Source organism: Triturus cristatus, chromosome 10, assembly GCF_964204655.1.
Source record: "Triturus cristatus chromosome 10, aTriCri1.1, whole genome shotgun sequence".
NCBI lineage: Eukaryota > Metazoa > Chordata > Amphibia > Caudata > Salamandridae > Triturus > Triturus cristatus.
In genome coordinates this window covers 35930774-35946703 of record NC_140593.1, presented here as the reverse complement: position 1 = coordinate 35946703, position 15930 = coordinate 35930774, and the positions used below count along the sequence as shown (strand labels likewise).

Genomic DNA, 15930 nt, shown 5'->3' with positions numbered 1-15930 from the left:
GTAGAAGAGACTGCTCCTTGCGTCACAGGGACAGCAGTGAGGGTAGATCTGTAGAAGAGACTGCTCCTTGCGTCACAGGGACAGCAGTGAGGGTAGATCTGTAGAAGAGACTGCTCCTTGCGTCACAGGGACAGCAGTGAGGGTAGATCTGTAGAAGAGACTGCTCCTTGCGTCACAGGGACAGCAGTGAGGGTAGATCTGTAGAAGAGACTGCTCCTTGCGTCACAGGGACAGCAGTGAGGGTAGATCTGTAGAAGAGACTGCTCCTTGCGTCACAGGGACAGCAGTGAGGGTAGATCTGTAGAAGAGACTGCTCCTTGCGTCACAGGGACAGCAGTGAGGGTAGATCTGTAGAAGAGACTGCTCCTTGCGTCACAGGGACAGCAGTGAGGGTAGATCTGTAGAAGAGACTGCTCCTTGCGTCACAGGGACAGCAGTGAGGGTAGATCTGTAGAAGAGACTGCTCCTTGCGTCACAGGGACAGCAGTGAGGGTAGATCTGTAGAAGAGACTGCTCCTTGCGTCACAGGGACAGCAGTGAGGGTAGATCTGTAGAAGAGACTGCTCCTTGCGTCACAGGGACAGCAGTGTTTGGAATAAACACTGACGTGAAACCATTAGAGCACAGAGCAGTCAGCCGCTTGAATGGCTTCCTTCCTGTGGTGGTGTCTCACTTCCTGTGTTTGCGGGTAGGTCTGGATGCAGAGTCTGTTCCAGATGCAGTCCTCTTGCAAGCAGAATGGAGCGACACAGTGTCACCAGCCTCTGGGGCCAGCTCATCCTCACAGGTAGGTCTGCCAGGGTGCAAGCCAGGTGGGTTCTGGTCAGATAGACGGACACAGCGTCACCAGCCCCTGGGACCAGCTCATCCTCACAGGTAGGTCTGCCCGGGCCCAGCACAGGTGGCTTTTGGACAGATAGACAGACACAGCGTCACCAGCCCCTGGGGCCAGCTCATCCTCACAGGTAGGAGTGCCAGGGTACAGCCCAGGTGGGTTCTGGTCAGATAGACGGACACAGTGTCACCAGCCTCTGGGGTCAGCTCATCCTCACAGGTAGGAGTGCCAGGGTCCAGCGCAGGTGGGTTCTGGTCAGATAGACGGACACAGCATCACCAGCCCCTGAGGCCAGCTCATCCTCACAGGTAGGAGTGCCAGGGTCCAGCCCAGGTGGGTTCTGGTCAGATAGACGGACACAGTGTCACCAACCTCTAGGGTCAGCTCATCCTCACAGGTAGGTCTGCCCGGCACCACACCACAGGTGGCTTCTGGACAGATAGACAGACACAGCGTCACCAGCCCCTGGGGCCAGCTCATCCTCACAGGTAGGAGTGCCAGGGTACAGCCCAGGTGGGTTCTGGTCAGATAGACGGACACAGCATCACCAGCCCCTGGGGCCAGCTCATCCTCACAGGTAGGAGTGCCAGGGTCCAGCGCAGGTGGGTTCTGGTCAGATAGACGGACACAGCATCACCAGCCCCTGGGGCCAGCTCATCCTCACAGGTAGGAGTGCCAGGGTCCAGCGCAGGTGGGTTCTGGTCAGATAGACGGACACAGCATCACCAGCCCCTGAGGCCAGCTCATCCTCACAGGTAGGAGTGCCAGGGTCCAGCCCAGGTGGGTTCTGGTCAGATAGACGGACACAGTGTCACCAACCTCTGGGGTCAGCTCATCCTCACAGGTAGGAGTGCCAGGGTACAGCCCAGGTGGCTTCTGGACAGATAGACGGACACAGCATCACCAGCCCCTGAGGCCAGCTCATCCTCACAGGTAGGAGTGCCAGGGTCCAGCCCAGGTGGGTTCTGGTCAGATAGACGGACACAGCGTCACCAGCGTCATAAATTTAACCCTTCCCTATTCATTGCACATTTACTTTTGTCTTATGTAGTTGACTGTCTATATTATCTATCACCATATGTCACTTCTTCACCACAAGTCACCAATACTTTGTCCTATGCATCTCGTCAGCCTAAGATACATAAAATATGTTCTTCCTTCAAATTGCTATTTGAATCTTATTGGTGTGTGTCACTCCCCTTGCTCTGCTCATTTTATGTTACATGAAATGTATATACGTTGTGAACACTCCAAAGAAATTGAGTAATCCCGACAGAACCATTGTTTCTACATATTACGTATACCCAGGTTCTGAGGGACACCGGGTCACCCCATTCTTTTTCTAAACGTGGCCTTGATTGAAGCCAGGTTGGAATTGGTGTCGAAGCTGGGATTGATCTATATAGTTGCAAAGTTGGACCTGAACACATTTCTCTAGGAGCTTCACCAGGGTGGGAATGTTGGAGATGGGCCTGAGGATTTTTTAGGATGGGGGTTACGTGCCCCACTTTTAGGCAATCAGGGATAGTGCCTTGCAGAAGCAAGGATTTGATCTCCCTGAATATATTCAGAGGTAATGGATCCTTGAAGTGATTAGAGGGTTTAAATGTTTTAAGAAATTAGTAAATGTCACTTTCATTGAGTGCCAAGAAGCATTTTTTTTGCGGGAGTGCCCTGAGCAAACCCCAGACTCAACTAGTGATAAAGGGGGTGGATTGGTGTGAGGAGGGATCGGAAGGAGCATCCTCGCTGTCTGCAAACCATCCTCAATTGTTTTCATTTCGCTCTGGAAGAAAAAAGCAAAATCTTTTGGTGGAAGAACGTTGGACCCATTGAAAGCAGGAATGGGATGATTGATTGATTGCTTTTTGACAACTTAAAAAAAAAATTGGATAATTTTTGGTCAGATCCAGTTTGATTCTGAAGAAATTAGTTTTCAAGCTTCAAATTCATTTATTGTAGATATTCCTCACCAATCGTAGGTTTCATAGGTGATCAATGGATGGAGAGGTTCTCCAAACTTTGCTAGTCTCAGGTTGCATCTTTTTGCATTAAAGCTGTAGTTGAACCAAGGTTTAGAGTCCTTGGTGGAATTTCTTTTTTTAGTTGTAAGGGTGCAACGGAGTCAAGAATGTTTAAGATGGAAGTGTTGTAATGATCAGTGAGACCGTTGACGTCTGTAATGTCCCCATGGGGGGTCAGGAAGTTGTTACTGAAGGCAGTAAGATAATTAAGGTTTAGGTTCTGCAGACTTCTCTTGCATAAGTTAGGTTTCTTTAGTTGGGACTTCTTTGAACTCACCACCTTAGTGATGAGGAAGGTGATACAGTGGTGATCTGACCAATTACAGGGGACAATGGATTCAAGTTGAATGTTGTTCCTTTTTGCAATGATTAAGTCCAAGGTCAAACCCTTTGATGTGAATATGGGTGTCACCGAATTGAAACAGCTCGAGGTCTGATAAAAAAGGGTTAGAAGCTGTTCACTGCATGGTCATTCAGACCATTCCAGTGTCGGTTGAAGTCTCCCAGAAAGAGCTGGGCAACTTGATGATCAATGTCGGATGAAATGATTTCCATGATTTGTTCAAAGAGGTTATCTCCAGGGGAATAGTTGATCACACAAAGTTTGCAAAAGAGTCTGTTGTTACTGTTAACATCGATGACCAGGTATTCAGAAACGGGAAGAGTAACGGTATTTGATTGTTTAACGATGAGGGTGTTACGGAAGATGCAGTCTACCCGCCACCTGGTCTGATTGCTCTATAAAACCCAATGATGTCGTGACTAGGGGAGCTAGAATGTGTAGTACAGGAGCAGAGGCATCATTAAGCCATGTTTCTGTAAGTATAAGGATGTCCAGCTCATGAGTGAGGTCGAGGATAGAAATATATGGTACTTGCCTAACCACTGATCTGCAGTTGAGGAGCATGCATTTAAGGTGAGTAGTGGCGGTAGCTCAGGAAGTCTGAGTGATGTTGATGCATTTAAGGTGAACAGTGGCGGTAGCTCAGGAAGTCTGAGTGATGTTGATGCATTTAAGGTGAACAGTGGCGGTAGCTAAGGGAGTCTGAGTGATGTTAATGCATTGAAGGCAAGCAGTGGCGGTAGCCAAGGGAGTCTGAGTGATGTTAATGCTTTTAAGGTGAGTAGTGGCGGGAGCTAAGGGAGTCTGAGGGATGTTAATGCTTTTAAGGTGAGTAGTGGCGGTAGCTAAGGGAGTCTGAGGGATGTTAATGCATTTAAGGTGAACAGTGGCGGTAGCTAAGGGAGTCTGAGGGATGTTAATGCTTTTAAGGTGAGTAGTGGCAGTAGCTAAGGGAGTCTGAGTGATGTTAATGCATTTAAGGTGAGTAGTGGTGGTAGCTAAGGGAGTCTGAGAGTTGTTAATGCATTGAAGGCGAACAGTGGCGGTAGCTAAGGGAGTCTGAGTGATGTTAATGCATTGAAGGCAAGCAGTGGCGGTAGCTAAGGGAGTCTGAGTGATGTTAATGCATTGAAGGCGAACAGTGGCAATAGCTAAGGGAGTCTGAGTGATGTTAATGCATTGAAGGCGAGCAGTGGCGGTAGCCAAGGGAGTCTGAGTGATGTTAATGCATTTAAGGCGAGCAGTGGCGGGAGCTAAGGGAGTCTGAGAGTTGTTAATGCATTGAAGGCGAACAGTGGCGGTAGCTAAGGGAGTCTGAGTGATGTTAATGCATTGAAGGCAAGCAGTGGCGGTAGCTAAGGGAGTCTGAGTGATGTTAATGCATTGAAGGCGAACAGTGGCAATAGCTAAGGGAGTCTGAGAGATGTTAATGCATTGAAGGCGAGCAGTGGCGGTAGCCAAGGGAGTCTGAGTGATGTTAATGCATTTAAGGCGAGTAGTGGCGGGAGCTAAGGGAGTCTAAGTGATGTTAATGCATTGAAGACGAGCAGTGGCAGGAGCTAAGGGAGTCTGAGTGATGTTAATGCATTTAAGGTGAGCAGTGGCGGTAGTTAATGGAGTCTGAGTGATGGTAATGCATTTAAGGTGAACAGTGGCAATAGCTAAGGGAGTCTGAGTGATGTTCATGCATTTAAGGCGAGTAGTGGTGGTAGCTAAGGGAGTCTGAGTGATGTTAATGCATTTAAGGCGAACAGTGGCGGTAGCTAAGGGAGTCTGAGTGATGTTAATGCATTTAAGGCGAACAGTGGCGGTAGCTAAGGGAGTCTGAGTGATGTTAATGCATTTAAGGTGAGCAGTGGCGGTAGCTAAGGGAGTCTGAGTGATGTTAATGCATTTAAGGCGAGTAGTGGTGGTAGCTAAGGGAGTCTGAGTGGTGTTAATGCATTTAAGGCGAGCAGTGGCGGTAGCTAAAGGAGTCTAAGTGATGGAAATGCGCTTAAGATTGTCTTCCTTTATGGCTCTGAAATTAAGCCTAGGTTCTCTGTGAGGGTTAGCAGGAGTAGTTAGGATTTGGCCTAGATTATCAGTTTCACTATTTTTCGGGGGGTTATATGAGATGAGGAGGTTGTGAGTGTCACAATCAGTAAGTTGCTCAGACAGTCTGAAAGGCCAAGAGGGGCATCCGGGAAGGGCCTGGTTTTCCAATTAGAAGAGAGCTGTGAGGGAGGAGAGAGGGGGGCGTAGTGCACAAGTTAACGGAGTGTGCATGGGTCTCTGTAGGGAACCTCAGGAACCTGTTGGGCCTATGAATGCCCACCAGCTCTGCAGTGATGGATGTGAGACCTTGTAGGTCTGTCTTGAGTTGATGGAGGTTGAGTGAGATGTCATCTATTCTGGAAAGGCGTGGAAAGGTGTGCTTTTGAAGGAAGAGAGTAGATCAGGAGAGGGAGGGAGGCCAAGGGTAGCAGTAATGGATTTTTATTGGGCAAGAGGGTCCAGTCATTGGTATATCTGGGTGGACTTAGGTTGTAGCAGGGCAAATGGAGGAGTTAGAGAGCAGAGCTGGCGTTGTATGAGATGCGATGTTCGTCGCGTTAGGAACTCAGAATCTGAAATGGTCGAAAGATGTGCTGTGGGTGTGCAGACAGTAATCGCGTGGGTGACTTCAGAAAAACATGGTATAGAGGTGGGGGAGAGTTTAGAGCCAGGCCTCAGAGACTCTGTGCTCATTATTCCTGGAGTGTAGACAGATTGAGGACCTGTTTAGGACATCAATAGGGGGAGCCATTGTTTGATCCGAGGAAGAGGGATCTAAAGTATTGAGGGAGGAGGATGAGGTAGGAAAGCATGGTATAGAAACTGAGATGGGGCTGAGAGTGGCTGGGACAATAATGGGAGATATTGGGGATTCCCGAGAAAGGTCCACGGGGCTAATGTGATCTTGGGAGGGTGGTAATCTTTTTTGTCCCCAGCAGTTTTGATGATGGGAAAGATTTCATCCAGTATTTCTAGGTTGTTCTTAGTGGATTGTAAGAGAATGACCCCATTGTTGTGTAAGGAAATGGCAGCATCTGCTCTGCAGAGGGAAGAAGGAGCTGCCGATAGTCTGAGACATGCAGTGTTTTCTTAGAATTATTGATCCAGAGCAAGGAATATAGGGCTTTCCTCCATTGTGCTCGTCGTTTAGGGAAGAAGATGAGGTCCCTAAATATAGTCCCTTTATTAGAGCAGAAATATGGGTCAGAGAAAAGAGTTTCTGGGTGAGATTTAAGGAATCTATGTTTTAGTCTTTTAGAGGCATTTTTACTAAGATTAGGAGGGCACTTAACTATGTAGGAATTACATCCTGTTGGTTCTAGTTTAATATCCATTGCTCTTGGTGAATTGAGGCCCATAATGCTTGAGAGATGGGTTAACCAGGAAGGAGGGTTCCAGAAATGAATCCATACACAGTTAGCAATCTTTCCTGATTACGCACATGAGGTTTACAGAGGCGGGCAAGTGAACATTTCCAATTTGGCTATACTTACAGGAGGCTCTGTCACGTTCATTACTTGAAAAGGTGGAAATTGTTCTGCTAGTCGTGGAATCTAGTCTTCGATTAGACTGTCTCAAGACCTGCTTAAAGTCTAGTTGTACAATTAGCAGGCTTCCAAGCACCAGCGATATTAGTTCATAGTAGATCAATGCATTGAGGTTGTTTAGGTCTTCTAGTTTACGCTACTCCAAGCTATGCTACTCCACTCTATGCTGTTCCACTTTACACCATTCTACTGTATGCCACTCCACTGTACGCTATTCCTGCCTATTCCACTCTACACCACTTGACTCTATGCTACTCTATGCCACTCCATTCTATACTATTCCATTGTACACCACTCTTTGTTATTCTACTATACGGCACTCTATTGTACCCCTCTACACTCAACGCCCTTCAACTCTATGCCACTCAACGCTACACCACTCCACTCTATGCCAATCCACTCTAACCCACTCCACTCTATACCACTCCAGTCCATGCTATTCCTTCCATGTCACTTCACTCTATGTCATCACACTCCAAGCCACTCCACTCTATGCCCCTCCACCCTACCGTATTCCACTTTACCACTCTCCACTCTACGCTATTTGTGCTACACCACTCCACTTTATGCCACTATACTGCATGCCACTCAATTCTATGCCACTCTATTCTACCCAGCTCCATTCTACTCTACACCACTCCACTCTACTCCATTCCACTGTACACCACTCTACTCTATGTTATTCCACTCTACCCCACTTCATTCTACATTATTCTATGTTGCTCAATTGGACAACACTACACTGTCCTCCACTGTACTCTATAGCACTCCACTTAACAACACTCCACTCAACGACACTACAGTCTATGATTTGAAACACTTTTTTATAAAAAAATAAAATCCATTGAAATTTAATGAAAAAAACAAAGGTTTAAACGTAGTTATAGTTAGGAAAACTATATTCTTTCTATACAAATCAAACTTAACATGCACACATACATTTTAAAGTTAAAGTTATACCTTAAATTTATGATGTTCCCACTACCTTCAAATTACTGTAATTCGCCCACCTCCGAACACAGTGTTGTCAACATACTACATTGACTATAACTTGCCACTCTCGCATGCACAGTGTTCTCATATGAGATTTCTTAAGTGTTTTTATGAAGCTATGATTTCACACAGTATAAGTGCTACAATATGAAAGGATATAAGCAATGTGTTGTATGGTGCAAGTTATTGTTGAACTAGTGTGGTTAAATAGTTTTAAAGAAAGAATACGGCCCTGCGAAAGGGGTCTTTTTAAAAAAAGAAAATTGCTGACTCCCACCGGCACCCAGAATGTGTGCTAGCAGGGGAGCCTGCAGGGCCATGTGGGCCCAAGTACTCCCCGTGATCCCCAACAAAAAAATAAAGATCTCAATGTTCTGAGTGGGAACCTGGACATTCAAAATATACATTTAGAAAAATATATATTAAATGAGTGGCAGGAGCTGCTCATGTATTTTTTACTGGTCTTTTCTAAGAGCCCCCCATATCGCCCTTTGAGGGCTTTTAAAACATACGTTTTCAAGTCTGGTAGTATAGTGGCAGGGACACCAAGCATTGTTATACTATTGAGAGGGGCTGCAGAGAGTACAGCAGCCCCCAGCAACATTAAAAAACACAGCAAGTCTCCTGGGTTATGAAATCCATGACCCCAGGAAAGCTTTCCATACTGCTCTTTTAAAAGTTCTTCTATCTAGTGCTCTATGCTCTTCAGCTGGAGTGCAGAACACCCTTTTCGATTGTTCTATGGCTGCACTCCGAAGCTCGAAAAATATAAGAAAAAGACTCAAAGACATGATGATGTTTTTTTAGGGAGGCTTATACATTTGTTTTAATTATATTCGCTTTCATTGAACTGTGTGACCTAAAAAAATATGCAATTCATGAAAATTATGGGTAATTTTTTAACAAAATCAATGCATGTACTTTACATATGTTGATAATCTGTTCCCTTCATAAAACAGTAGGTCCATTTTTCTTTCTGGTGTACTGACACTTTGACAAACTCAGTAGCTCTGCCTTCGGGCCTAATTATGAATTTGGTGGTGTTGGAGCGGGCTGCCACACCACAGTCCCACTCCCACACTACCAAACTGGTTGGGGAATGAAGTCCACTTTACTCCTGAGTGACCTTGGGGGTCAAGAAGCCCTCCTGGTACCGCCTGTAAGTCCTATGCAGTGGAATTCCTGAGCTCTGGTTGGAGGCCCACCTCCCTGTGTCCACCACTCTGCAAACGCGACAAAGAAAATTAGAAATTCACTGGAAAAAACACAGGTTTCAGGGATGTTGTAGTTAAAATTTTGCATTAAAAAACCTCAGATATTCACTGAAAAAACCACAGGTTACACAAACGTCATGAGTGATGTCATCAGTGATGTCACTGACCATGTCATGAGTGATGTAATATGTGAGATAATAAGCAGTGCATTGCAGGGACACGAGTTATAGTTAGCTCAGCAAACTATAACGGCTGAATTTCTCTGTTTTTGTACGAGTAAAATGTCAGCCTAACTATAACGTTCATCTAACCTGTGATTTTTCCAGTGAATTTGAAGAAACAAGATATGTGTATATATATATATATATATATATATATATATATATATATATATATATTCACTGAAAAAACCATAGGTTTCACACATGTTATAGTTAGCTGGACATGTTACTGATAAAAAACCAATGAAATTCCCCCGTTATAGTTACTGTAGGCAACTATAACTCACGCGACCGTAATCCTCTGCTGATGCTAATACTGTATTTAGACACTTATTTGCCCATGTCTTCTTCCATTAAATTTTAGCTATACATATATTACAAATATTTTTTTTTCATAAAGACACATATGTCATCAGCAGAGGATTACGGTTGCGTGAGTTATAGTTGCCTACAGTAACTATAACGGGGGAATTTCATTGGTTTTTTATCAGTAAAATGTCCAGCTAACTATAACATGTGTGAAACCTATGGTTTTTTCAGTGAATTTGCAAGGTTTTTTAAATGCTAATTCCTAACTATAACGTGTGTGAAACCTATGGTTTTTTCAGTGAATTTGTACGTTTTTTTAAATGCTAAGTTACTTTACGCCATTTGTGGCGTGCGCGCCCACTTACGCTAGATGGGCCATGAACGCACGATGCGCTTCGCGCACCGTGCGCAGATGGAGGACATATGATTAGCATCGTTGTGACAGGTAAATTATATGTTTTGTTTACCTCTGATAAGCCATGCACAAAAGGTGCCATTCGGGCACCTTTTGCACACGGGGTGGGGAGAATGTGGATATATATATATTTTTTTTAATATTTCTTACCGTACGCGTACGGTAAGCGTAATCGGCGAAATTTTCGAAAAAATTAAAATTGCCTTTTTTCACTTGGGGGATCGTTGGGGACTCCCTCGACATGGCTAGGTGCTTGGGAGCTGTGTAAACAGCCCCTTTTCATGTTTTTGCACTTTGTTTTTCAACCCCCTGTCAGAGTGCGAGAGAGAAAATGGCAGACGCCGCTTCCTGGTTTCGACCGATTCGAATGTTTACTAAGATCTAAGGGCCAATCAGAATCGCGCTCGCGCACGCCACCGTACGCGTACGGTAAGCGCACCGTAAGCGCACCGTAAGCTGCCACAGATATATATATTGATTTAAATGCTATTTTCTCAGGATCTACTGAGCAGATTTACACCAAACCTACAAAAGGCACTTCCTTGACCTGAGGACTACCTCTCTGCCAAATTTCAAGTAATTCTGTTCAGCCGTTCGGGCTGTAGCTGTGTCTAAAGGTCCTATGGAAAAATGCATGGGAAAAACGTGTTTTGGGACCCCCCTTTTATCTCAGCCCCCGCTTGACAAATCCCCCCGAGACTTTCAGGGTAGGAGCGGAGCGTAGCGCCCCACCTATTTTGAAAAATTCGCGAGGATTCGTCAACCGGCGCCAAAGTTATTCAAAATAGAATGTTGCGGATTTCCTATGGAAACGTGGTCCTAACTATAACTACCTACTGGCGACCGCCAGTAGGTAATATATATATTCAATGAAAAAACCAAAGGTTTCACACACGTTATAGTTAGCTGGACATTTCACTCATAAAAAACCAATGAAATTCCCCCGTTATAGTTAGTTCAGCTAACTATAACTTGCGCGCCCGCAATGCACTACTGATGACGTCACATCTTACATCACTTATGACATGGTCACTGACATCACTCATGACATCACTGATGACATCTCAAATGACATCACTGATGACATCACTGATGACATCATCCTTGTGATAGAGTGGCAGACCTCCTCTTCCCCTAATATAACCTTTGATACACACATTCAAAAATAGAGACTAAAATTTTCAAAACAATGGACATACCAATACCAGTTACAACAACCTCTTCAGTAATTCTAAGAACCACATACACATCCACTCATTCACCAACAGTCCTATACAGTCACTCATACATGTACTCACTCATCATATGTACTCATACACCTATACATCCTGTTACACAATGCCACTCATCCATAGAGTTACTCACACACATAGTCACTCATGCTAATAAAGAAACAAACATATATTTATTTGCATATACAGTTATACACACACCACCACACTTACTTCTATGGAAACTTACACATACTTAGTCTTATAAACAGTCACTTATAGAAACACATACTTATTCATACAGGAACTCTTTCAATCTCTCACTCTCACATATACTCACTTATATACACCAATAGTCACATATACTAGTTTAAAACATATGTAGTTACTCATAAAGACACTATTGAGACAGTCATTCACTCACTAACACACCCATACACACACTCATCCACCCATACAGTCCTGCACACATGCTGTCTTCAACACATACAAAGAGTGAATCACTCATTCATGCACCTATGCACTACGTAATACCCCCCACCGAACCATGCAGACACTCAGACTGATACTCAAAAAAACAACTAATAACCTATATAGACACCCATGAAGCTACTCACCAACCCATGCAGCCACTTATACACAAAGTGAGAGACTGATACAGATATTTACATATTTAAACATTACTCAGTAAGCCATGTATTCACTATGATACACTTAATCAGTCAGTTACACAATACATTTTTCTAAAACAAAGCATCCATTTAGACACTTATATACCCATTTATTCTTCCATTGACCTTGAGATATACATATATAAAACATATTTAATTTTCAGAAAAACACACATTCACTGGATGATGTCATCAGTGATGTCATCAGTGATGTCATTTGAGATGTCATCAGTGATGTCATGAGTGATGTCAGTGACCATGTCATGAGTGATGTAATATGTGATGTCATCAGTAGTGCATTGCGGGCGCGCGAGTTATAGTTAGCTGAACTAACTATAACGGGGGAATTTCATTGGTTTTTTACGAGTGAAATGTCCAGCTAACTATAACGTGTGTGAAACCTTTGGTTTTTACATTGAATTTCTAAGGTTTTTTTAAATGCTAATTCCTAACTATAACGTGTGTGAAACCCATGGTTTTTTCAGTGAATTTGCAAGGTTTTTTTAATGGTAATTCTTATATTTACCTTTTTTTTTTTTTTTTTTTTTTGCAATGTTTTATACATATTTTTATTTTAATTTTCTATCCTTTTTTAAAGACTATGGTTAAATTTTAAAAATTCTACAATATATTTTTTATTTTTACCTTTTTTTTAAACTAAACAGGTAAGATTTATTAGTATAACATAGTATTTTGTTTTCCCCTTTTTTTTTTTTTTAGTATTTTTTTAACGTGCGCGTACGGTAAGCGCACGTCTTGCTTTTATTACGTTAGATTTCTACGCTGTTTGCGTTCATTTACGCAATTTGCGTAGACGTACGTCACGCGTACGCAGCGCGTAACGCGTACGCTGCACGCGCATGTTATGCGGAAGTGAAGGGGCGTGCCTGTTTTGCGCATGCGCGCGTGTGCGTGTCTTTTTTACGCTCATGCGTACTTTTGCTGTAAGCGCACCGTAAGCGCACCGTAAGCGTAACGTACGCGCACGTTGGGTCATGTGATCAAGAAACAAGACTTTTGATTGGTTTTTACTACTTTCAGTTCTAGAACTCTCCTACACCACACCCATTCCCCTCATTTCTGCTTGTGATCCCTTAGGAGAAGGAGCTGGGTTGTCTTTGTGATACGATGGCAGAACAGCAGAGCTCTTCTGAGAGTGAGGCTAGCAGCACTACCTTGAGGCAGAGAAGGAGGAAACAAAAGAGCTCTTTCATATGGGAGTATTTTTCTTTTCCAGAGGGCAAGAAAAAGGTAAATGCACCCTTAGTGACTTGTAAGCTTTGTGGCCGTGTATTTTCAAGAGGGAATCCCAACAAGAAGTATTCCTTCGGGAATCACACCATGTTGAGACACCTTCATGATGTACACGCTAGGACATATGCTTGACATACTGAAGGTAACCCTTCAGTAAGTCAACCAAGCACATCCACAGCAGCTCCGCCTGGTCCATCATCTGCAGGGCCGAGTCCATCTTCGGCAGGTCAGCTGAGCCCTTCATCTGTGGGGGGAGCATCTCCTTTTTCTGGTCCTCTGGAAACCAACCATCGGTTTGCGAGGGTTTTAATTCGGTGCGCCACTTGTCATGATATAATTTGTCATAGGGAGACCAGTGTTGCCCTAGTGAACAATTTAATAGATCAGCACATTTGTCGTACCGACTAATATTCCAATTCTTTCTTTCCTCTGTCCCTGCATGAACACAACGGCTCTTTTAAGAGCCAACCTTACCTTTCAACTTTTTTTTATATATGTTTTTTTAACTTTTTTTTACGGTACGCGTAATTTTTTTTTTTTTTTTTTTAAAAACACTAAAAATCAATTATCACATTACAAGGTCCTTGAGAGACTACAATGAAAAACTGAAAATGTGATTGTGGAGAAGTGGAAAAAAGGGACCATGAAATTTTTGACTTACCATACCCACTCAAAAAATTATTTATTAATTAAAATTTAATTTTAATTGCTTTAAAAATGGTTCAAGTTTTCGAAAAATTTCTATCTCAATCTGAAAAAAAAGAAAAAAGTATTAATATTTAATAAAACATTTTATAATACAGTACACATATTTACATATTTTCCAAAAACAATGTTTTGCCTTTTTTTTGCTGTTTTCAGAATATATTGCATTTCACTATAAATCGTGAAAGCAATTGCATTCATCACTTAACAGCGGGCAAAAAAAAAATAACAATCTCAAAGATTGTTTAAAAAAAGCCCAGAATCTCTTCTCAGTTAAACATAACATTATCAAAATGCAAAATATTATTCATTAAAAATATCATCTAATAACAAAAACTATTTCTAAAAAATACCATCTGACAATTTTCTTACAGAAGCATAATCTCAAAAATAATATATCTCAAATAAATCCACAATACATCTAGTTTCCTTTCTTTTAGGCCAAATGTTAATTTTTGAAATTAATTTTTGATTAAATTTCCAACGATAATCCAATAAAATTCCAAAATTTAAATTGTACAGATGTTACCGATTCTCTCTAAAATGTTGTTTTCCGAAAGATTAATTAGGATTTAATTAAGTCCACAATACAATTGGATAGCTTTCCTTTAGGCCAAATGATAATTTTTAAAATCTTTAAATTTGAAAATTCCAATAGTAATCCAATAAAATGGTAAAATTGTTTTGTACAGTTCTTGCCAAGTCTCTCTAAAATTTAGGTTTCAGGAAGATTAGATAGGAATTTGCTAAATCAAAAGGCAAACGTTGCTTGAAAATCAATTGGGAATCATTACACATTGTCCAGCCTTTTTCACATTTAAGATAAACTGTGTAATGTCCAGAAGTAACAGTAGGTCCTTCATGGAAAATTATTGCAACTGTTACAAAAGTTTTTCCTGAAATTGATAATTGCTGTCCTGTAAACTTCTTTATTAAAGTATCCAATTTTGAACCATCAGCTCTACATCGTTGCATCATTAAAATTACATACTGTCCGTATTCCTTTAAAATTAACGTTGAAAACATGTCAGATTTACACTCACCGTATTCCATGCTATGATTAGCATCTTTAACTAATTTAGCAAAAGTGACTGTTTTACTCTCTGGCAATGTTAAATAAATAAACCTTTCAGAATCAACATTAGAGCCACATGTATTGAAACAGTTTTCACAACTATGTTCCCATTTATAAGACAGACCAAACATATTTTCAATGGGAACCCCTTCTTCTTCCAGTACCTGAAGAAAATACAACAAGAATTCCTGTGCGTCTTGCTGTACATTTTGAGAAAACTGTGTACATCCTGAACATACATCTAAAAGTTTTCTAATTTCAGTAGCACTTTCTATTTGAGTTTTATCATTACTCAGCTTTTGAAAAAGGAGACTCAACTCAGAACAGAATCTTTTTCTCTGATTTACTATTATCTGCTCTTGCAAACTTTCCAGATAAAATGCAACATTCAGCACTACATTAGCGTAGCAGTTGACACCAGAGCTATTTTCAAAATGACATCCTACAACCTCTTCTTTATTTTCCTTTTTCTTTTTGCTTGCAATTACATCACTCCTCTTTTTTTTCCTCCTCTCTACATCCTCATTACAGATATTCTCATTTCTCCTTTTACGACAAACTACACGTTTCTCTAACACAGGATACTGACCTAAATGAGGAGCATAGGTTCTTCTTAATCTATTATACTCCTTTACACAGTTTGTATCTGCACTAACTTTTGAATCATCAAAGTCTATCATGAATAGGCCAGATAATGTTTTTACTCGTGACAAAGCTACATAAGCCATACCTTCTTTGAACACAGTTGAACCAATGTTTACAAATGCACAATCTACAGTCAATCATTGAGACTTGTGAATAGTTACAGCATATGCTAGAGAAAACGGAAACTGTTTCCTTTGTACATATAAGTCTTTCACAAGCATAAAACGAACTGTACAACGACAAATGTCTATAACTTCTTCTATCTGATCAAATTTTATTTTTAAACATTCAATTCCATCTTTTTTCTGATAATTAATAAAACCCACAACTCTTCCCATAGCTCCATTAACTAAACCTTTTTCAACATCCAAATTTCTCCTTAAAAATACTCTACAGTTCATGCAAACATATAGATTTTTTTCTAATCCAGC

General features: G+C 41.9%; 1 protein-coding gene across 1 annotated transcript in view; it reads left to right on the top strand.

The window, feature by feature from the left end:
• The first annotated feature begins 724 nt into the window (after positions 1-724).
• LOC146788765 (uncharacterized) overlaps positions 725-15930 on the top strand; it is a 180042-nt gene continuing 164836 nt past the window's right edge. The window contains exon 1 of the mRNA XM_085629933.1: positions 725-787. Coding sequence (XP_085486059.1) covers positions 739-787 — 49 coding nt within the window. The 5' untranslated portion in view covers positions 725-738. The remainder of the gene's footprint in view (positions 788-15930) is intronic.